The sequence below is a fragment of the Eptatretus burgeri genome, chromosome 10 (genome assembly GCF_056783735.1).
Source record: "Eptatretus burgeri isolate ZD-2024b chromosome 10, Ebu_testis_v1, whole genome shotgun sequence".
In the NCBI taxonomy this organism is placed as follows: domain Eukaryota; kingdom Metazoa; phylum Chordata; class Myxini; order Myxiniformes; family Myxinidae; genus Eptatretus; species Eptatretus burgeri.
The window spans coordinates 42,076,140-42,101,036 of NC_140970.1; the positions used below are offsets into that span (position 1 = coordinate 42,076,140).

The 24,897-nt window shown below is 44.4% G+C and overlaps 1 protein-coding gene across 12 annotated transcripts in view; it reads right to left on the reverse strand.

Annotated features, from left to right (window-relative positions):
* The window catches only part of LOC147018401 (solute carrier family 23 member 1-like), a 203,798-nt gene that overhangs the window by 43,663 nt on the left and 135,238 nt on the right, over nt 1-24,897 (reverse strand). For all 12 annotated transcript variants that reach the window (XM_085898009.1, XM_085898010.1, XM_085898007.1 and 9 more), the window contains 3 exons: nt 19,692-19,812; nt 14,220-14,376; nt 4,251-4,398 (listed from right to left, as the gene is read on the reverse strand). In XM_085898009.1, the coding sequence (XP_085754135.1) occupies nt 4,251-4,398; nt 14,220-14,376; nt 19,692-19,812 (426 nt within the window). The remainder of the gene's footprint in view (nt 1-4,250; nt 4,399-14,219; nt 14,377-19,691; nt 19,813-24,897) is intronic.

The following is a 24,897-nucleotide window of genomic DNA, read 5'->3' on the forward strand; positions in this document are numbered from 1 at the left end:
TTTTTTAATATTTTCTTCTATCCATTATGGCTGCCAAACTATGTGACCAATGACATATTATATGTGTGAACCTTTTGTTCCTCACGGACAGGTGATCATACATGTAAAGTTTTGCCTCGATCTGTTCAGCCACTTCAGAGAAGATTTTTGAAGTTTTTTTTTTAACAACATGGCTGCCAAATCACGTGACTGATGACACCATTATTTTTTTTTCTGGACCATTTTCTCCCGAGATGACCCTCAAAATTTTTCATACTGATCGGATGTTGCGTTCTACATATGCAATTATTACGTCACAACGAGAGCACCGATGACATTTTCTTTTTTCTTGGTGCGGTTTCAGAGATACAGAGGTCCAAAGTTTTTCCGTTTTTCCAATATGGCTGCCACCACAAGACCTATGATGCTATAATTAGGGTACCAAGCCGACAAGGCTGGGTAACCTCGTTTTTCTTCTGTTTATTATTTTTCTCCACGCCGGCAATTTTCGTGTTTTTTCGCTTTAAAATTCATTTTCTCGCGAACCGGAAGTTAGATTGACACAAAATTTTCACCATAGTATGCATCTTTTTTTAGTAGCATACTTATTTGATAATGACGCCATTGATCACGTGGTCCGGGTGCCATCTTTGAAAAACCAAGAGAAAAAAAAAATGTTGGACCTGTGTAGCTCCGAAACCGCATAATGGAAAAAATTGAAACTTGGCACAGGGCAAGAACTCTCCATGGGGAAGAAGTGCGATTTTTCATGATGTCTTCGGTGAAGTGGTATCCCGGTAAAATTCAACACATAGAACGCTGTATCGGAAAAAATTGGAATTTCCTGAGCGTCTATGCAGAAAATCACCATAGAAAAAAAAATGACGACATCATAGGTCACATGGTTTGGCAGCCACATTATGTAAAAAAAGTTTTTTTTTTTTTAATCCTCTCCATAACGGCTGGACAGATTGAGGCGAAACTTAAGACACACATTCCTCATGACACCCTAAAATGTTCAAACATCTCCAGAATGGCTGGTCAGCTCAAGGGTAAATTTCAAACACATATTGTCCAAGGCAAAGGGATAAAAGTTTGTTTAGGAATAATTGACAGGTTATATGGTTTGGAAGTCATATTGGATTGAAGAAATATATTAAATCATGTTTTCTCCAGAACCACAAAATCAAATTGACATGAAAGCTCACAATTATGATCAAGTCTTGTTGGGGAATACATGTTTTAAATTTCAGCTTGATCAGACACATAGTCTGATGGGCAGAATTATTGAATTTTTTTGATCTGGTTTTTTTTTTTTTAAATAAGGCTCACTTGGCTCTATGCCTGGATGGGTTCGAGGGTGGAGGACTAGCAGCTGAAACACTACTATCCAGGTTCCTCCTGATGACTTCATCTTTGCTATTTGCTTGTTTGAGTTCCTTCTGATTACAGGTAGTCATCCACTGACTACCTATGCGACTTACGACTGTTCGACTTTACGACCACTTTACAACCACGTAAAGTGGCCCCCCCCAAAATTTTTTTTTTTTTTTGTATGTAAAATATACGTTGTTCGACTTACGACCAAGTCGACTTATGACCGATTAGTCGGAACCAATTGCGGTCGTAAGTTGATGACTACCTGTACTTCAATGCATGACTGTACCGATTTGGTGTTCCATTTCATTTGAAAAAATAATTTTTCGTGTACAATATCGAGGCTCAAATAAAAGCTAAAAATTGAATTTATTTTAATCCAATTCTAAATGAAATTGAAGAATTATTTTAATGCCATTCTAAATGAAATTGAATTTTTTTTTTTTAACATCATGGGTCAGGGTGAGGTGTCCAATCGAAGCGGGATTGCATTAAAGCGGGACGTCTTGGTACCCGGTCATCACTGCCAGCAGTTATAAAGTGGCAGTTCTTATTATGTCTCATTATTGATTACGTAACATCAGCACACAAAACGACACAAATACCACACAAAACAATACCTGGCGAGGGTCTGCAATCTCTGATTGCACTTTTTCTTGTTTATTTATTGTGAAATAAATCCTTGTTTATAACCAGTTAAGTCCACGTGCTTTTCTCCACAATCCTGTGCATGCATGCCGCTGTTTGGCAGATTAACATAATACCTTTGGCGGAAAGAACTTTCGGTACCCGTTAAGGCTTGACCTTCAACTCGGTGATGGTATTAATCGGCGCTGACATTACAATATCTTTTTATAACCTTAAGAGTTACCCACCTCTTTCTTGATCCTCCACTCAATCACTTTTTATGCTTCCGCAGCCGAAGGCATGTTTTTGCGTTGTCTGTGCGTGAGTGCATGCATAGCAGATTTTCTTCACTGCGATAATTTGTGAACCGCTGAAGGAATTTTGACCAAACTTAGGATAAGTATGTTTTATGATGCAAAGATGAACTATTTGGATTTAGAGTTCAAAATTATTGAAAGGTATATGGTCATGTGACCTATAATTGAAAATATTTTGCCAAAATGATTTGTGAACCATGGAAACTATTTCAACCAAACTTGGTACCAGTATGGACTGCGACACAAAGATGAACTGATTAAATTTTGGGTTCAACAGGTCAATGGTCATGCACCCTTTGAAAATCAAGTTGCAGATCACAACTAAAGTTGGAAGCATCTGATGGTCTGTGTGTGTGTGTGTATATATATATATATATATATATATATATATATATATATATATATATATATATATATATATATATATATATATATATATATATATATATATATATATATATATATATATATATATATATATATATATATATATATATATATATATATATATATATATATAAATATAAATATAAATATAAATATAAATATATATATATATATATATATATATATATATATATATATATATATATATATGTGTGTGCCTGTGCACGTACGCGTGTCTCTCTCGTGACCTTTAATTGAGATCAAACATAAAAGTGGGTTAACATCAAACAAGGGCAGAAGCATATCCATTGATGCATTCATGGCAAATTCGATTATATAGTTTCAATCTGCCAAGCCTCATCTCTAAGGCCAAAGTCACATTTGCTCTACGGCAAGGATACGGCGGCCGTACGCCCTCTGAATTGACAGAAACGTGCGGCGGCCGCAGAGTTTCTGCAGTGGCCTCAGGGTGGCCCTACGCCGTTTGGCTATATTTTACATGCCGTAAGGTCGCCATGGAATTATAACGCGGAGTTATAACTTTTTTTCATTTCTACGTTCGCCGTAGCAATTCGACAAGCCGAAACAAAAGAAATGGTAAAAATAAAAATAAAAATTAACCCATTCGTTACCGTCCGTCTGGCCGCACGTTCGCCTTAGGGCCCCCTGCAGTCACCGTGCGACATCAAATCAAAGACCATACGGCAACCCCACGTTTTCGGTCTCCACAATTTCTAAGACCGAAGGCCTAAGTCACATTTGCTCTACGGCGAGGATACGGCGGCCGTACGCCCTCTGAATTGACAGAAACGTGCAGCGGCCGCAGAGTTTCTGAGGTGGCCTCAAAGTGGCCCTACGCCGTATGGCTATATTTTACAGGCTGTAAGGTTGCCGTGGAATTATAACGCGGAGTTATAACTTTTTTCATTTCTACGTTCGCCGTAGCAATTCGACAAGCCGAAAAAAAAAAACTGGTAAAAAAAAAAGTTAAAATTAACCCATTCGTTACCGTCCGTCTGGCCGCACGTTCGCCTTAGGGCCCCCCTGCAGTCCCCCTGCGGTCACCTTGCGTCTCCCTTGAAAATTCTATGGCCACCGCAGGAACGCCCTAAGGTCACCGTGCGACATCAAATCAAAGACCGTACGGCAACCCCACGTTTTCGGTCTCCACAATTTATAAATACGCCGTGCGGCTCCCCAAAAAATAAAAACATATGTGACTGCTACATTGTGTGACCGTGGAAATACTGCGGCTGCCATATAATTGCTAGTAGCCGTAGATTTTGGAGACCCCACGGCCGCCGTGGCAAATGTGACTTAGGCCTAAATACGTCGTGCGGCTCCCCGAAAAATAAAAACATGTGACTGCTACATTGTATGACCGTGGAAATACTGCGGCCGCCATAGATTTTGGAGACCGCCGTGGCCGCCGGCCGCCGTGGAAAATGTGACCTAGGCCTAACACATCTCATCACCCATATATGTGTGACATGTACATTGGCCCAGTATACAAACTAAAGGATTCATATAGCAAAATGAAGTAAAATGCAGAAGTGACCACACCTGTTAATAGCATGGACCGGAGGTGGTGGGGCTCCAGCAAGTCGAGCACAAGCATAGTAATCACCAATAGACTCCACAATGCTTGCCAACATGGCACTTATCATGCCAACAACACCGGCCACAGACACTGTCGGTACACCCCACTGACCTGCAAACGGTGCACATATGAACTGATCACATTCCCAGCAAAGGTCACTTTACGAGATTCCAGAGACGCTCTTCAGGGAACGACATCACATTCCAAGCCAGCTGGCTCAGCGAGTACAGTGGCACCAAATTAATGTTAGAAGCAATCTACATGAGAAAATAAATTCAGAATTTTGCCAGGGTCTGCAGCTCCCTGCTCTGCAACATCCACCAACAAATTCCATCATTGGGCCCCCAGCTTAAGATCCACAATGGGACAGCACACTCACTGATAGTCCAACCTGCCAAACATTATTTTGACAGTTTATAGTCGTTACGAGAATAGAACCCAAACGAGACAGCTCAAAGGCAAGAGTGCTTTCTGCCACCCTGTCAGACTGGAGATTACTTGGAGGATAGAAGAGAAAAGGCAAGGTATTAGAGCTGGGGAAAATGGCAAAGATTACAACATGAAGGGGAGGGGTGGGGGGGGTGTTATCATTGCCAAAGTTTTCTGGAGTTATTATGTACAGTACCAGTCAAAAGTTTGGACACACCAACTCATTCAAGGGCTTTTCTTTATTCTTACTATTTTCTACATTGCAGAATAATCGTGAAACACTACGAAATAACACATTTTGAATTATGTAGAAAGCAAAAAGTGTGAAGCAAATTAAATATATATTTATATTCTTCAAAGTTGCCACCCTTTGCCATGATGACAGCTTTTTCTTTCTTTTTTTTGGATACCTTGTCGAGGCTCTTGTGAGAGCTAACACACAATGCACAGCAAGGGGGGGGGGGGCATGAGACAAGAGGGGCGGGAGTGGGAAAGACAAAACAGTGGGGAACAGAGACATTAGGATATCTGTGGAAGGGAGAGGGATGGAGCTGGGAACACGGGGTATAGAAGATGGACACTACAGGGACTTTCAGGAAGGAAAGTATGGAATTTGAAGGAGGTGGGTTTGGGGTGGATTAACGGGGGTAGAAAATAGAGGATTTGGATGGGGGATGATAAGAGGTGGTGGTGACCAGCTGTTTTCAAGGCCTGGAGGGAAGAATGGGATTGAACAGAGTGAGGGAGTTTATTCCAAAGGTGGGGAAAAGGAGGAATGAAAGAGAAGGTGAGCAGCGATTCGTGATTTTGGTAGTTTTACCAGAAGGGGGTAGTTGACGAACGACCTTGAGCACCCTGCGGAAATATGGTGGGGACAAATTGCAGACATAGCATGGGGGCAAGACCGGAGAGGAGACGGTAAAAGACAGAAAAACCACCGACCTGCCTGCTGTGAGAGGGTGAGAGGCCCAAAGACTCAGCCTCATCGTGGGAGATGCCAATGATCCGAAATGCCTTGGTTTCCACAGGGTGAAGCTGATAAAGGTGAGAGGCGGAAGCACCAGCCCAGAGGGAAGAGCAGTACTCCATCAGGCTGCGGACAAAATCTTTGTATGTGGTCAGGAGCTCAGGTGGGCCGAGGAAGGACTTTGCATGATGGAGGACTCCCAGTCGGCAACTGGCTTTGGAGGCCAGGTTGGAAATGTGGCTTTCCCAAGAAAGATCATGGCAGATAGGGGGCATTCCATGTCAAGTACACACACCCTCCCGACACTAATATCTCATTTTCTCCCCATATGTTGGTCATTTATTCACTTGGGTGAAAAAAAAAAACTCAAAATACCAACTTTTTGAACTGTGGGCCCATTAGGGCCCATTTTAGGGGCCCCCCAAATTTGGGCGCCCCCGACTGCCCCACAATCTTCCAGAGGCCATATCACAGGTTGTAGTGGTCAGATTTGGCTGATCTTGGTATCAAAATGCTCATAAAAGTGATATCTTTCGAATCGCGTAAAGTAAAATCACTCCGAAACAGTAATTCAAAAAGTTATAGTTTGGGGCGCCCTCTGACCTTGGGCCCCCAAAGGTCAGATGGTCGGTTTGGCTCCCCAGCCAAACCGATGGTCCCGATTTTTTTTCGTCTGAGAATACCCCTTCATATACTCCAACACCTCAGCATAAATGAAAATGGGATCTCAATGGGTTCAAGTGTGATGATGGTTTTATTGTTCGTGGACTCAGGTGCTGGACACACAATACGCCACAATACATAGCACAATATTTGAACACAAGATTTCCAATACACTATATCAGTATATTGTACATAAATTTTCCACATGCACATGCAGGAACTGGAAGCGATAAGAGTACGAGTAAGAGTTTTTCCTAGCATATTATAGTCAAGATTTTTTGCCAACCAATGTTTTATTTGACAGCTGTGTTTCTTTTTTTACTGATTGTGTAGGTTCTACCTTTAGCAGTTTTTGGTTCTACGGAAAGAAGTATATCATAAATGTCTAAAATGCAGTGATCTTCAATGTCGGGAAAAAATAAACTATTTGCGGGGCCGTTTGGATGAAGAAAATTCACTTTCACTTCATGAGTCTCCTGAAAAGCTTCCATGATGCCGGCAAGCCACCATTTTCCATCATAGTGCACTGTGACATAACCTGAGAGTTTCCCGTTAAAAGTTGGTGTAGATTTTGAAATAGCTGACTCGATATGGTGTTCCTCGCTAAGGCTGAATTCGCGTACTTGAAGAGCAGTTTCAGAAATAGGGATGAAAGCATGAAGTTTTTGGGTTCCAGCTATGGTTTTGGCCGTTTTTAACCTTTCTTCCAGATTTCGTTCTTCCTCGTCATACGTTCTTGGATCCCGTAACCGAACTTCATTTCGTTCAAACCATTTTCAGCAAAGGCGAAAAGATCTTTTGGAGAAATAATTTGACTGTCATAAGGTCTACGCAGGCTCTCACGTGTTGCTTCTCGTTTGACTGTACGTCCCACGCCATCTGAAGGGCCCTTACCATGACTTGTGGCAAAAAAATGCTATTCTGAGTCAATACCATACTCTGATTTGTGACGACATAGGTTTATGAAGGCTTTGCAATTCTTATATTGGCCAGCGCAACCGTCTGAGAAATAGTAAAGTTTCTTTACATTTCCAAAGCTAGATTTCAAGTGTTCAATGAGCATTCTTTGGAAGAGGTGGACTGAGACAACGTCGTGAGTATTGCATTCTGATATAATCGTGAACGAATCGTTTAATTTGCCATCGTCCGATTTGAAATAGTAAACCCAGGGGTGAATTGTCGCTTGAGAGCAGTTCCAATGGAATCCTTGGGCCGCATCCTGTACAACAAACGAATAGTTCTCTGAGAAGTCTCCAATAATGACAAATTCTCCTTCACCGATTTCGTCTTTCTTATTTTTCAGAAACTGAGATTGGACCTGTCAATGAAGTCATGTCCCAATCATTTCACCGCATGTTAACAGGATTGATTAATGAATTCTTCCAAAGGCAGGACCATGGAGCTCAGTTCAGATCTGTCGGTGGATGTCCACCGTTTAAACTGAATTTCATCAATATCCTCTGGTTCATAAGCACTCAGTAGCTCGGTTTTGAAGTCCTCAATTAATGGGCAACTTTCACAAGTTCTGAAATAACATGCCGGTTGTGCTGGGTTACAAACTATGTGTGCTATCACATGATTATAGCTAGGAAGTTCGGCTATCTGTGGCATTTTGGAACCAAACATCATGAGTTTCACATTTTGATGTATCGTACATACATGTACACTGTGTGTACCGCCTGAACCGGCCAGGACACACTCCGAGGGATGGAGCATGGCGAACTTCGCGAATCCAACTTTCAAGCCAGGGTTCTTCTCTTTGAATTTCTGAAACAGTTCCTTGAGATTGTTTAGTACCAGGCGCTTTTGAATTTTGTCTTTTCCATGTTCATTCCTGACCACCACACAGTCCTTTTTCCCAGCATTATTTGGCTGACTTCATCACTTCGGTAAAATTCGGTTACGGCGGATTTCACTTCGTCAGGCAATATTTTACCGTTTGGGATTTGGAGACGATAGCATACCATTTTCTTTCTCTCAATTTTTGGCTTGCACAGCCATTCTTTGGGAGGGACTGAATTCACTCATCATCCGTCTGATGCTCATATTCCTAGCAAATATTGTCAGCATACGTATTTGCTCTGAACGGCTCGAAACAACGTATTTTTCTTTCAGGCTTTTGATCACCTCTGGCATGCAGTTTTCATCACATTTTGACGCTGTATTTTGTGTTTACTCTGCAGTGCTTGGTCCAGCAACTAGTTCTAATTTCTTTCACACAGAATCTTCCACTTTACTTCGCTTTTCAGGAACGTACCCTGGGTTCCTTTCCGCCTTTCGTTTGTCGAATGGGCTTTCGCCTATCATCGATAACAACTGGTTTAATAGGTCAACTTCTGCTTCTCACTCAAAAACCTCCTCGTCCTCATCTGTCGAAATAGATTCTGCAATGCCTTCGATAGTACCTTCTGATGATAATTTCGAACTGGTCGAAGATGATTCTTCAATATGCTCTGGTGACAACTAAGAGTTTTTTTTCTGCATGATGTACAAAGTCTGTCATCTTTTTTCACCTTTGAAGAAAATTTCATCAACATATCATTTGACACATTGCGAAGATCTTTTCGTCGTTTCGTTTTATGGCAGCTGAACGGATCGCAACAGTATTTTCGGAACTCCTTTCGATCTTCAGTAGCCATGCTTACTGCAAAATATGCAAAAACTGAGATTATCCCATTTATAACTTAATTCGATGATGGTTATACAAAAAATGTACACTTAAAAATCAATAGACACAATCGGCAGAATAATTTTTCGCAAATGATGCAAAAAAAAAAAAAAAAAAATTATATATATATATATATATATATATATATATGTATATATATATATATATATATATATATATATATATATATATATATATATATATATATATATATATATATATAAAATAGTCCAGAGATGATGATTGTCAATTTCAGACATAAAGTTGCCTGCCAGCAGGTGACGTCATTGGAACGATGACGGCAAACGTCGCCCAATGTTGAATCAAGAATTAGTGATATGTGGACCCCGAACAATAAAACCATCATCACACTTGAACCCATTGAGATCCCAATTTCATTTATGCTGAGGTGGTGGAGTATATGAAGGGGTATTCTCACACGAAAAAAAATCGGGACCATCGGTTTGGCTGGGGGGTGGAGGCTCAAGGTCAAAGGGCGCCCCAAACTCTAACTTTTTGAATTACTGTTTCGGAGTGATTTTACTTTACGCGATTCAAAAGATCTCGCTTTTACGAGCATCTTGATACCAAGATCATCCAAATCGGACCACTACAACCTGTGATATGGTCACTGGAAGATTGTGGGTGAAGCGGGGGCGCCCAAATTTGGGAGGGCCCTAAAGTGGGCCCCCGATGGGCCCCCAGGTCTGAAAATTGACACATAATGTTTTACCGGAGATACAAACACTTGCACAAAAAGAGTGAAATCTGAGATGATGTGTCAAAATTTCACTGAAAAATGTGTACACTTGACATGGAACGTCCCATAGTGAGACCCAGAAGCTTGAAAGAAAGGACTTCTTTCAGAGGATTGTTGAGAACGTAGATGGGGGGGGGGGGGTTCAAACGGTCCTTTCGGAAAGTCATCGTGAGTGTGAGATTTGTTAGGATTGAAAGATATAAAAGCATTGCACACTCAAGGCATTCTCTCAACCAGCTTCATGACATCGTCCCCTGGAATGCTTATCCATTTACAGGTGTGCCTTGTTAAAAGTAAATTTGTGTAATTTCTTTCCTTCTTAACGCGTTTGAGCCAATCAGTTGTGTTGTGACAAGGTAGGGTTGGTAGACAGTCAATAGCCCGTTTTGGTAAAAGAACATTATTTTGTCTGGACTGTAGTAGTTCATATTATGGCAAGAACAACTCAACGAAGCAAAGAGAAACAACAGTCCATCATTACTTTAAAACATGAAGGTCAGTCAATCCAGAAAATTTCAAAAACTTTGAAAGTTTCTTCAAGTAAATTTGTGGAATTTCGTTTGCAGCAGCTTCTTCGCTCTCTGCAGCTTTGGGAAAAAAAAAAAATCACAAACTGGTCCAACACATGGAACATGTCTTTCAATCCTGACAAATCTCACACTCTCACTTTATCTCTCCAAAAGGACCATTTGGAACCCCCCCCCCCCCACCCCATCTACGTTCTTAACAATCCGCTGGAAGAAAAGTCCTTCCTTGGCCCACCTGAGCTGCAGACCACACACAAAGTATTGCTCTCCCCTCTGGACTGGTGTTCCTGCCTCTCACCTTTCTCAGCTTCACGCTGTGGAAACCAAAGCATTTAGGATCATTGGTATCTCCCACAGTGAGGCTGAGCCTTTGGGTCTCTCACTCTCTCACCGCAGGCAGGTTGGCGGTCTTTGTGTCTTCGACAGTCTCCTCTCCTGTCTCGTCCCCGCTGCTCTGTCTGCTACATGTCACCCTCATGTTGCCGAAGGGCGCTCAAGGTCCGCCAGCAACCCTTCTAGCAAAACTACCAAAATCACGAATCACTGCTCACCTTCACGCTTTCATTCCACTTTTTCCTCACCTTTGGCATAAACTCCCTCAATCTGTTCAATCCCATTCTTCCCTCCAGGCCTTCAAAACAGCCGTTCACCACCACCTATCTTCCCCCATCCAAATCGTCGATCCTTTCTACTCTCGTTAATCCACCCCAACCCCACCTCCTTCAAATTCCCTGCTTTCCTTCCTTAAAGTCCCTGTAATATCCATCTTGTATACCCTGTGCTCCCCACCCCATCCCTCTCCCTTCCGCAGATCTTCTAATGTCTCTGTTCCCCACAGTTTTGTCCTTCCCACTCCCACCCCTCTTGTCTCATGCCCCCCTTGCTGTGTGTTGTGTGTTAGCTCGCATGTCAGCCTCGACAATGTATACAAAAAAATTTTTTTGAAGTGCAGTCGCAAAAAATCATCAAGTACTGATGAAATTAGCTCTCATGAGGAACGCTACAGGAAAGGAAGACCGAGTTACCTCTACTGCAGGGGATAAATTTATTAGTTACCAGCCTCAGAAATTTCCAATCAACTGCACCTCAGATTGAAGCCCAAGTAAACACTTCACAGATTTCAAGTAACAGACGCATCTCAACATCAACTGTTCAGACACGACACAGTGAATCAGGCCTTCATGGTCGAATTGCTGCAAAGAAACCACTGCTGAAGAAGACCAAGAAGGAGAACAGACTTGCTTGGGCCATGAAACACGAGCAACGGATATTAGATCGGTGGAAATCTGTCCTTTGGTCTGATGAGTCCGAATGAGATTTTTGGTTCCAACCGCCGTGTCTTTGTGAGACGCAGAGAAGGTGAACGGATGATCTCTGCATGTGTGGTTCCCACCGTGACGCATGGAGGAAGAGTTCGTGATGGTGTGGGGGTGCAATGCTGGTGACACTGTCGGCAATATATTGTTAGGAATTTGGAATTCGATTGCACACAACATACAGGTTCCTTTAGTCAGCTATGTCGATAAGTGCTTGTTCCCTCGATAGCTCACCTTCCATTGTTTAAATGTTTAGAAATTGATTAGATGCGCTGCGGATCGATTTAATAGTTAGGAAGCGAACAATGGAGATGTCCCTCCCCCTCTTCTGCGAAGAGGAAGAAGAGCCCTTCCGTCCCATGATTCATGAAGTCAACAACTCCCTCCCACCCATGGTTGAGCGGGGGATGGATCACGAGGGCATGAGTCACGCCGGGCGTGGGGGAGGGGGCAGAGAAGGATAAAGAGGAGATCCTTTCTTTGTTTTGGTTCTGCGTCGTTCAGCAGACCTTCAGGTCCTGTTTGGCTTGGGTTAGGGTTGAGGCTTTCGGAAGCTTTTTGCTTCTGCTTTGGTTGTTCAGCAGGCCGTCGGGTCCTGCTTGGCTCGGTAGAGCTTCGGCTGCGGTCTGGCTCGGGAGGAGGCTTTTTGAAGGCTTTCTGCTTTGGTGGTTCAGTGAGCTTCGGCTTCTGCTTGGCTCGGGAGAGCTTTTTGCTTCGAGCTGCTTTGTTTGGAAGAGAGTTGAGCCGGTTGCTCGACTCGAGCTGCGAGTGGTGGCTGCTTCTTCTTGGTTCGTGGAGCTCTTTGTTCTCTGTTTGGTTCCCAGCTTGGTGCGACTCGTCGGCCTCATCTTGGAGGTGGTTCCTCGGTGAAGCGACGCACCGACGGGAAGGATCAGCGCCTCGTCTCACCAGCACGTGTTGAGAAGAGCGGGAGGATTCACGGGAGCTCGGGAAGGATCGCAGCTCACGTCTATTGGATCCTGCTTGCTCTCGCTGGAGCCCGGGTCCGAATAACTTGAAGATTACACGAGGTGGAGAGGCTCGAGATAGGTCCTGGGTTTCAGCTCACCTGTCCTCCGAGCTGGAGCCCATTATTAAAGACCTCAGCCACCATTTCTTGGGTGTGTGTGAGTGCGAACGTGTGTCCGTGGGCCCGTCTAATAAGTAGGAAATTGTTAAGTGCTTTGTGTGTTGTAAATATTTGCATTGCATTTCATAAAGTCAGTATAGTTCTGCTCTTACGTGCTTCCCGAGTTCCCCATTATTATTAATAAATACCCCAATTGTTAAATGTTTTCAGCTCGTCACGTCGATTCTTTCATTGACTGAGCATTTTATGTGTTGTTAGTTAGAAAGCCGTTGGTTTGCCGTAAAAGGGGGACATTTGAACCGACGGTTCTCGGCGATTAAGCCGCTCGGAATCGCGCACGGGACAGGCTCGCCTTAGCGGTTTGTTCCGTTCGAGTTCCGTCGAGGGTGGAATACCCTGGTAGTTGGATCACGTGGGTATTTAGGTACATTGAAGATTGGCAATCGACCCTACCCCACGTGGTCTGCCCATTGGCGTATTTCGGTTCTTGTACAAGAACCCGTCGACTCAGAGTTATCCGGGCAGCGATCTGTATTCTGGGGATCGTTCGGGCTGACTCGACTTGCGGCTCCGTCAGAGTGGTTGGCTCACGGCCGATGCACCGGCACCGTAACAATATTTTATTTAGAATTCAAGGCACACTTAACCAGCATGGCAACCACAGCATTCTGCAGCGATACGCCATCCCACGTGGTTTGTGCTTAGTGGGACCATTATTTGTTTTTCAACAGGACAATGATCCAAAACACACCTCCAGGCTGGCCTCTACAATCACCTGAACTAAACCCAATTGAGATCGTTTGGGATGAGTTGGACCACAGAGTGAAGAAAAGGCAGCCAACAAGTGCTCAGCATATGTGAGCACTCCTTCAAGACTGTTGGAAAAGCATTCCAGGTGACTACCTCATAAAGCTGGTTGAGAAAATTCCAAGAGTGTGCAAAGCTGTCATCAAGGCAAAGAGTGGCTACTTTAAAGAATCTGAAATACAAAATATATTTTGATTTAACACTTTTTTGGTTGCTACATAATCCCATGTATTATTTCATAGTTTTGATGTCTTCACTATTATTCTACAATGTAGAAAATCGTACAAATAAAGAAAAACCCTTGAACGAGTTGGCGTGTCCAAACTTTTGACTGGTACTGTGCATCACATGCATTGGCCTTTCATGATTTACAAATACATGCAACACAGGACAAAACAACATAGCAAATGGCATTTTAACCAGGGATCAAAATATTATTAACCAAGTGGTGAAATGGGAATGTCAAATAACCCAGGTAAGAGACAGGAGGAGAGAGAGGAAAAAAGGGGCATGCTTATAACACAAGGAGAGCCAGGAAGAAGACAATAATTCCTTTTCTGTGCACAGACTGAGCGTACATAGTCATTTACGACTGACAAAAAAACCAAATGCTCCCTTTCGCGTCAAATCATCACACCTTTTTCTTCTGTGAATGAAAACATAAAAACAATAATAATGTGAAACTAATGTACAGCAGAGACGTACATGGATATGGCATACGAAACCAGGGTGCCTTGGAGAGCACCTCGCCACGAGCATCAGTACGTGCATGGAAGCCGTATTGTTTTGGATCACTTGGGAATATGTTGAGTTGGGTGAGCACGAAGCAGAAGAGCCAAGCCGTGAGGATAGCAATGACAATCTGCCAGGAGAAAGTCATCAAGATACGAGTGAGGGTCAGTTCTTTAAATATGCACTGGAGAAAATAAAATAATAAAACAATAAAACATCGCTGACACTGAAAATGGAGGAACGGTAAAAATAAGCTTTCCCCTCATTTCCACAGAAACCTGCCTCTCTCTCATGCACAGATCCATCCCATCTCATCTTCATTTATCCTCCCCTTCTTCCCATACATGGGACACAATCCTGTGGTGAGGCAGATGAAATAACTTGCCTTCTCGTCTTGGAAGGCAAACCCGACCAAAGGCAATCTCAGATCATGCCACAAAGCTCTCAACTCAGGAGAAGCAGTTAAACAACATCTGCCCAACGTCAGGATTGAACTTTCAAACTTGACTCCCTCCCCATCATCCTGGTGGCATGGCATCCTCATCCTCCAAGTCTATCTCTGGAATATGCTCCGCATCCACCCCTTCCTTCAATTCAAATGGCATCACAGCAGATTCCGCTCATGAGAAGTCCGAATGCCTCAATTCTGTGTTTGCTTCCAAATATTGTCTCCCCAATCCCTCGCTCTCTGTACCCACTCTATCCAGTCGTATCCAACTGCTCCTGGACCCTGAGTCTTTTGCATCCGTGAAGGTCGAGAAGTTATTGGCACTTACACCAGGAGTTCACGTTTTCTAAAAAAAAACTGCTCTTGGACATCCTCTTTCTGCTCTTTTCACCCTGCAACAAGTCATCTTCTAAACGTTTGGAAGTCAATCAACATCACCACATCCTTACAATAATTCACGGACTAGTGTATGTGTGTGCATGTCGCGCTACTCCTCCTACAGTTCTGGGCCAATTACATCCAGACTTGCTACAGAGGATCAGAATGACCCCAATTAATGTATAGGGGCGTTTTTATCTTCACCGGTGGTCTTAGGGGAAGGGGGGGGGACTCAAATTCTCGATGTAAATGTGTATCGTGTAGCGACGTCTCCAGGTGGGGGAGTGTATTACAAGTCTCCACCATTTACAGTACAGTATTCCTGTCCCCACGTTTTCTAGTGCAGTGAGGTGTTTTGAATTATAAGCAGTAGGTATGTTTTTGCTTCATGCAAGTAACCCAGGTTTTTTGTTGCCTGTACAGAGTCGTCAGTTGCCCAGACACCGCCCAAATAAAGGTATGCGTCAGAAGAACGTGTTGCATGCTTGGAAGAAGATTGCCAATTGAGCAGGTACTCTGCTAGTTATATAAACAAGGTACAAGAACAGAACCCCTTTACCATAGACCGATCAGCTTACTTCCAGTCATCTGTGCATGGAATCCATTATTGCAGTTGGTATCAAATCCTTCCTTTGCTCTCACGGCCTCATCTTAGATCATCAATTAGGATTCAGAAGAGGTTTACTCTGCCTTGAACATGCTACTTATACTCTCCCAACAAGTCAGACATGAGATCAGGGCTGTCTCTCTTGACACATCTTGAGATTTCGATAATCTGGCACCACGCCTTACGCTACAAACTCTCTGCCGATGGCATCCAAAGCCAACTCCACTCCTTGGGTTACTGACTTCCTCTACTTTCGGAACCAGCAAATAGCTCTCAACGGATTCCTCTCATCTCCTCTCCCTGTCGAGACTGGAGTGCCAAAACGTATTGTTCTGGGCACCATCCTATTCCTAATCATCATCAATCATCTCTGACTGGAAAATCTTCTACACCTCTTTGGTGACAACTCCACCCTCTGCCATAACATTCCTCATCATTAAGATAGGCAGGCAGCAGCCTCTTCCCCCTCTTCAGAAATTGACTGAATCATAAGCTGGCCACACATGGAATATTTCTTTCAATCCTGACATCTCACACTCTCAAGCTCCCTGAAAGGACTGTCTAGCAAACACTCCCTTCGACTTTCCCAACAATCATCTTCAGAAGTTCAATCAATCAAACTTTTGGGTCTCACTTTCAGCAATGATCTTTCTTGGACAAACTGCACTTCTAATGCAGTGCAGGCTTAGTGGTAGGAAGGAAAGAGTGGCTGTGAGTGGGAGGATGTCTTGCTGGGAGGATGTAAGTAGTGGGGTACCTCAGGGATCAGTACTCAGACCATTACTATTCATGATTTACATCAACGATTTGGATAATGTTGTAAAGAGTAAGCTTTCCAAATTTGCAGATGACACAAAGCTTGGAGGTAAGGTGGATAGCAGAGGGGGTGGTGATCAGATTCAGGAAAGTATTGATACTTGCATTGATTGGGCAAAAGATTGGCAGATGGAATTTAACCTGAGCAAGTGAAAGGTGTTGGGGATTGGAAAGAATAATGAAAATAGAGATTATAGCTTGCAAGGGATAATTTTAGAACGTGTCACACAGGAGAAGGATCTGGGGGTGGTAATAGATATGGGGGGTAAGCAGGCAGCACAGTTCCAGGCAGCGACAGGTAAAGAAAATCGGGTTTTAGTTTGTATTCGGAGAGGGGATCATTTATAAATCAAAAGAGGTGGTGTTAACATTGTACAGGAATTTCGTGAGGGTCACATCTAGAATATTGTGTGCAATTTTGGTCACCAGTTCCGGAAGGACATAGATGCCGGAGAGAGTTCAGCGCAGGACTACGAGATTGATTCCGGGCCGAGCGAGACTCAGCTCTAAGGAGCGGCTGAAGAAGACAGGGATTTATACACGAGAAAGGAAGCGATTACAAGGAGATATGATCGAGATGTTTAATATCGTGAAAGGTGTAGATCAAATAAGTGTAGAATTGTTTTTCAGCAGAGTAGACAGTGATAGGACCAGGGGCCATAGCCTGAGAGTAAAGAAGAGGAGAGTTAAGACGGTAGCAAGGAAGGGGACTTTTACTCAGAGTAGTTAATGCACGGAATGGTCTCCCAGGAAAGGTGGTGGCAGCAGAAAAAGTTGATAAGTTTCAATTAGAATTAGATAGGTACCTGGAAGTTATGGAGATAGAGGGGTATAGGGATGTTAAGACTTTTGGTAGTTTGAGCATTGACGGGTGATTGTATGCATGTGTACGGAGTGCTGTTGTTGGGGGTCTTGTCAAGGGGGGTTGTGTATTTTTAACCACGCCCATGCCCCCTCCCCTGAGGGGAAGAAAAAAAAATAACAACAAAATACAAAAAAAACACACACACACACACACACACACACACACACACACACACACACACACACACACACACACACACACACACACACACACACACACACACACACACGCACACGCACACGCACACGCACACACACGCACACACACGCACACACACGCACACACGTTGCTCACTCACTGCAGATCTGGATAAGATCACAAACTGGTCCAACACGTGGAACATGTCTTTCAATCCAGACAAATCTCACTCACGATGTCTCTTCGAAAGGACCGTTTAGAAACCCCCCCACCCACTTTCTCAACAATCCTCTGGAAGAAGTCTTTTCTTTCAAGCTTCTGGGTCTCACTATCTGCCATGACCTTTCTTGGGAAAGTCACATTTCCAACCTCGCCTCAAAAGCCAGTTGCCGACTGGGAATCCTGCGTCGTGCAAAGTCCTTCCTCGGCCCTCTTGAGCTCCTGACCACTTACAAAGCTTTTGTCCGTAGCCTGATGGAGTACTGCTCTCCCCTCTGGGCTGGTGCTCCTGCCTCCCACCTTTCTCGGCTTCACGCTGTCGAAACCAGGGCATTTAAGATCATCGGCATCTCCCGCAATGAAGCTGAGTCTTTGGGCCTCTCACTCAATCACCGCAGGTTGGTCGGTGGTCTTTCTGTCTTCTACCGACTCCTCTCCAGCCTTGCCCCCCCTGCTCTCTCTGCGATTTGTCCCCACATTTCCACAGGGCGCTCAAGGTCCGCCAACAACCCCCTTCTGGTAAAACTACCAAAATCACGGATCACTGCTCATCTTCACTCTTTCATTTCTCTTTTTTCCCGCCTTTGGAATAAACTTCCTCACTCTATTCTTTCCCATTCTTCCCTCCAGGCTTTCAAAACAGCTGTTCACCACCACCTCTTATCTTCCCTCATCCAAATCCTCGATCTTTTCTACCCCCGATAATCCACCCAAGCCCACTTCCTTCATTTTTCCTGCTTTCCTTCCTGAAAGTCCCTGTAATGTCCATCTTCTCTTCGCCATGTTCCCCGTCCCATCCCCATCCCTCTCCCTTCCACAGTTCACCTAATGTGTCTGTTCCCCACTGTTTTGTCCCTTCCACTCCCGCCCCTCTTGTCTCATGCCTCCTTGCTGTGAGTTGTGTGTTAGCTCTCATACGAGCCTCGACCAAGGTATGCAAAAAAAAAAAAAAAAAAAATTCTTTCATAAATTAATTGTTTTGGGGGCATTTTCCTCCTTGGATTTTTTTTTTTGCATTTTCTTCTTGTGTAGATAAATTAGTATGGTGTTTGCGAAGGCATGATGGGCTGAATGCCCTCCACCTGTTATATTTCCTCGTAATTATACTGTTGCGGGCTGGGGACCGGTGCCGAGAGTGACCGCGAGGTGGGGGAAGTTACGTCGTCTCCCACCAGACTCCCGGAATTGTAGGCCGTCGCTCACGGATAATTCCGTGAGGCGGTGGGTTGCTTAACCGACCGTAGACGCCAATACCTCCACCGCGTAGCGTAGGGTCTTTTTGTCTAGAACCTATTTACCCAAGTAACCACGCGGTGTCGTCTACCGGGGAACCACGCCCTTGGTACGACTTGCCCGATCAGGATCACTCTACCAACTCCCAACCACCTTTCCGGATCGGATGCAGCCGAGTGGAACTCCCAAGAACGTACCGGCTAGAATGAACAGATTATCGGGGATAAAGACCCGGCTAAAACTCAGATCCGAACCATGCTGGACCAATGAAAACGAACTGGGAACATTTCTACAATAATTTATTTACATTAAGCGAGGAAATTTACATGGTACAGGAACAGGTTTATTGGGATGTTATGCAGGGGAAGATGAGAGAAAGATGTAGTGCGACAATTCTACAGCAACTTAAGGGCATTTTTGCCCTTCTCCCCAGCAAAATTGTGCAAGCTTCCAAAACTGCTCAACCAGCTTGTGAGCTTCAGCCAAGCAGGCTGGTCAGGACCCAGGGTCCCTGTCCTTACACCCCTCTCAAAAGTGGGGCTGGGACGACAGAGGAGCTTGGGTCACTGACGCCACCGCACTTAATAGAAATAGTTGTGAAGTTTCTTGAAGCTTTTTTGTTTTTCGAGGGAAGTGTTACAGGCCAATAAGCTAGTCAGAAAAAAAGGCTTCCAAGGCTTCCAAGCTCAGACAAGCAGACACAAAGGTGAAAGGTGACTCCATAACTTGACATGTACTTACTGGAAACAGTTTGAAGACCTGTAGCTTGACCACAGTACAGCCCTTCCCATTCCTGAATCCAGGAATTGGGAAACCCACATTCCTGATGTACTGCGAGAAGAGTACAATGAGGCCAATGGTACTATAAATAACACACGCAAACACACACATAAACACATCACCTTAGAAAAGACCTTTACTATGCTGCTGGTTATGTGGGTAACAGCGTTTAGGACACTCGCCTGCAAACATTCCAACGAAGGGAAAATATTCCAAGTGCGATCCAGAATAGGCTGGGGATTTCGGGCATGCATGGAGACGACAGCGGGTTCCAGGGGCCATCAACTTCCAGTAATTTGGTTTCTAAAATGCACTTGGATGCCTTTTGTGGGTAATGTCTCCATACCTTAAATGGATCAAATGGATCGCAAATGGATCGCAAATGGATCTCCATACCCATATCTCCAAATAAGGAACAAAGATCCCACACTGGAAAGCATTTTTTTTTGTAAATAGAAGGTAAAAATATATCACATGCATTCCAATGTTCACCAGGCCTGAATAGTACACCAAAATTATAGTTTCAAATTGTGTAAGATTGAAGATGGGATAGTAGTGCTATATAAGGTTTTAAAGGCATTATATTAAGCTAAGTTTCTTGGGCCGATTTGCCCTACATCTTTCTTGCAGGCTGGACAGTAAAGATGGGAATCTGGGCAAATAAATAGGAATCCTTTGTCAATTGAAATGTATCAATCATGTTTATATTTGAAAATTTGTTTCATGGGCATCTTGACCCTCATATTTTTGCCATTTAGAAGTCTGTGCAGGAGAGGTGCTTTCTATGCCAGCTATCTTCATAATCATGGCAGAATTTGCAGTGGAAATCTGATGCGACATTTCCACACTTGTTCCATCTGAGGCAACAACCTCGACGTTAAACTCCATCATACAACAAAATTGCAATGATTCAATGAAAATATAATTTCAATTCAAACTGGAACAACTGAAATAGAGTACGTGCGAAATGACGTCAAAAGGGTGCGAGGATGTGCTAAGCTTGAAATGCATGTGTGCTCATTTGTTGGAAGGTGAGGGACTGGCATTCCAGAGGTTGTGGATCAAATTCAGCTTGAGGGAGCCTCAGAAGAATCACCATCTCACTGTTAGATTGCTAGTAAAACCCAGCTGGTTTATCGTTGAGGTTCAGCGATAAGACACTCTGCCTTGCCTGACTGCTTTTGGTCTACAGACGGTGCGAATCACCAAATTGACAAATTGTGGGAGACATTTCTTGCCATGAGGGCATCTTTTTTTTTACGTGAACCAAAATGGTTCCAACGAAAAATAATGCATAACCCAAATTCTGGCTAAACGAGTCGGAAAATCTAAAATGTATCCAATCCAATGTCGAGTGTTTACTCTAACTTGAACATATGTGTGCCTAGCTCCTTTTCACACCGTTTTTAACCTCATACATCTGCCTTGACCAAATCGCAAGCTGGTTAAAACAATGTCACGTGAGTAACTTCCCAGGCATTCAAAAAAAAAATAAAAAAAACAGGTACAGTAATCCAATGGTTCTCAACCTGGGGGTCGCGAGATTGTTTTGGGGGGTCGCGGGAAGGTTGTCAAAACAAATAAACAAACAAATATATTGTTACGAATTTGGGAATTCGATTGCACACAACATTCAGGTTCCTTTAGTCAGTTATGCCGATAAGTGCATGTTCTCGAGATAGCTCACCTTTCATTGTTTAATGGGTAGAAATCAATAAGATGCGCTGTGATTTAATTTAATAGTTAGGGAGTGATCCCAACACAATGGAGACGCCCCTCCCCCTCTTCTGCGAAGAAGAGGAAGAGCCCTCCCGTCCTGAATCACGGGACGTAAACAACTCCCTCCCACCCGCGGTTGTGCGGGCACGGGGGGATGAGTCACGCCGGGAGCGGGGGGAAGGGTGGACGAGAATAAAGAAGAAATCCTCTGCTGTGCTCGGGCGGGCTTTTAGGGAGCTTCGGCTTCTGCTTGGCGAGGGTTGAGGCTTTTTAGTAAGCTTTTTGCTTCGGCTTGGCTCGGGTTCGGGCTTGGTTGTTTCAGCAGGCCTTCGGGTTCTGCTTGGCTCGGTTCGCTTCTTGGGTTCTGCTTTGTTCATCGGAAGAGAGTTCAGCTGGTTGCTCGGTTCAGAGTTCTTGGTTCTCGCTTTGTTCATCGGAAGAGTTTCTTCGTTGGCTGGTTGTTCATCAGAGGAGCTGGTCGGGTTGTCGTGGTTCTTCTTCGGCCTGGTGGTCGAGGAGTGTCGGCCTGGTAGAAGGGTGCTCGAGCTGGTTCGAGCCTGTTGCTCTGCTTCGTGGCCTGGTTAGGCTGGCTCTTCTTGGTTCGTGTAGCTCTTTGTTCTCCGCTTGGTGAGACTTATCGGCCTCATCTTGGAGGTGGTTCTTCGGGGAAGCGACGCATCAACAGGAAGGATCGGCGCCTCGTCTGACCAGCACGTGTTTGGATGAGAGAGAGGATTCGCTGGAGCTCAGGAAGGATCACGGCTATTGGATACAGCTCGCTCTCGCTAGAGCCCGGGTCCGAGCAGATTGAAGACCACACGAGGTGGAGAGGTTTGAGATAGGTTCTGGGTTTCAGCTCATCTGTCCTCCGAGCTGGAGTCCGTTATTAAAGGCATCAGCCACGATTTCTTGGGTGTGTGTGTGCGTACGTGTGTCCGTGGGCCCGTCTAATAAGTAGGAAACTGTTAAGTGCCTGTGTTGTATTAGCTTTACATTACGGAATAGAACTCGGCTGTAGGTTTTTGCTCGTGTCTTTTTCCCCATCCCCCCATTCATTGCATGCCTGTGTGTGGAAATAAATGTCCCCATTGTTAAATGAAACCTGCTCGTTGCGTCCATTCCTCTCATTGACTGCCATGGAGCGTTCGGAATGTTAGCTGGCTGTTTATAAGCTGATAAAACGAACATCTGGTCCGACGGGACTTGGCGATATATAACCGCTCGGCAATCGCATACGAAACGAGCTGCTTAAGCAGCTCGTTTCCGAGCAGGTCCCGTTGAGGTATAAACTCCCGGCATTTCTGTCTGTGCGAATAATTAGGTATATTGATAATTTGGCGATTGACCCTGTCGCGCGTGGACAGAAGAGTTGGCTGGTTTATGGTGTTAAAAACACCCGTAGCTGGGTTTCGGCATTGATCTGGAAGCTACGACTGGATTGGTCGTTCGGTGGGCGTGTGCGGCCGCAATTGGGCTGAGGCGGTCGTCCGCACACCGAACGGGCGAGAAATCACAACAATATAATAAAGAAATTCATAAATAATTTTTGAAAATGATTTTTCACTTAAATCTCCCATACCAATGTTATAATGTAGTCATTATGAAACATGAAACAGATTTGAGCAGCAAGTGAAGTGTGTGTGTGTGTGTGTGTGTGTGTGTGTGTGTGTGTGTGTGTGTGTGTGTGTGTGTGTGTGTGTGTGTGTGTGTGTGTGTGTGTGTGTGTGTGTGTGTGTGTGTGTGTGTGTGTGTGTGTGTGTGTGTGTGCGCGCGCGCGCACACACCACAGTGGCGGGTGCTGAAAGTCAAAGTTAGCACGAGCTAACTACTGCAAGGTGGCTGAATATGGATCGGTGGCTTGTCAAAAAACGTCTGCCAGCTCAAGATGCGGACCAAAAAGACACATGTGAAGGTGGGCCAACTGTTACAAGTTCAACTGAAAAACGTAAGGTGCTGGCAGCAGATTTGGCCTCCAAAAAGCGTCGGAAATATCACTGACTTTCTGCAGTACGGATTCACATGCCTAGCCAAAAATGAAGTGGAATATCCACAGAGTGTTCTGTGTTCAGAAGTGCTTGCTCACGAAAGCTTGAAACCAGTGAAATTGAAGAGACATTTACAAACCGAACACCCATCCTACATTGACAAACCATTACATTTTTTTCGTCGTTAGGAGGAAGAACTACAGAGCCAAAAGACGACTGTACATGAACACTCTACAATCCCTGTCAAAGCCCTGTTGGCATCATTTGAAGTGCCATACCTGGTTGCTCAATCCAAAAAGCCCCATACTATTGCAGAGAGCCTGATCCGCCCAGCAGCGATTGCAATGACCAGAGCTATGCATGGTGAAAAAATAGCAAGCACAATTGAGACTATTCCGCTGTCTAATGACACAATGGCGAGGCGCATTGGTGAAATGGCCAATGACATAAAAGAGCAGCTCATTGACCGAGTGAAGAAAAGTGGAAGATTTTCCCTCCAAATTGACGAAACAACGGATGTTTCCAGTGATGCACAGTGACTTGTTTTTGCAAGATACAGCTGCAAGGGGAAAATGTACGAGGATATGTTGTTTTGCTCGACACTTGAAGGAACTTGCACTGGTCGTGACATTTTTAACAAACTGGACAGTAAACTGCGCGAGGAGGGGCTAAGTTGGGAAAATTGCATCTCTGTGTGTAAAGATGGAGCTGGCGCCATGCAGTGGACAAGAATGGGACTGAAAGCTAAAGTTTTGGAAGTGGCGCCGCATGTCAAATTCACTCATTGCATTATTCACAGAGAAGCCCTCGCCAGCAAGAACCTCGAGCCACAACTCCACAATGTTTTCCAAACAGCAATTAAAATGGTGAACTTCATCAAATCCCGTCCGGTGAATAGACTGTTTGCCACACTCTGCCAGGAAATGGGATCGGAACACGAATCTCTACTATTTCACACAGAGGTCAGATGGCTATCATGGGGGAAAGTTTTAACTGTGTGAGGAGGTTCGCATTTTCCTCTCGGATTGCGGCTCCCCCCTCGCTGACCACCTGACCGACCCCACATGGGTTACTGGCTTGCATATCTGGCAGGCATATTTGATAAACTGAACAGTCTAAACTTGTCTCTCCAAGGCCCAAACACCAATGTCCTCACGCTTTCTGACAAGGTTACAGCGTTTACTAAGAAGCTTGAGCGGTGGGCAGCGCGAGTCGAAGAAGGCAGTGTGGAAATATTCCCTGAGCTCGAGGACTTCATGGACAAATTTGACATAAGCATCCAAACAATAAAAGGACTTATTGCTACTCACCTCAGAAGCCTGCATGGCCACTTCAATAGGTAACTTCCCAAAAGACGACACCCCAGAGAGAAATGACTGGATACGCCAGCCTTTCATCACCTCATCTGCCCGACACCTGTCATCGGAGCTTGAGGATGCGCTCTTGGACCTCTCCTCTGACCG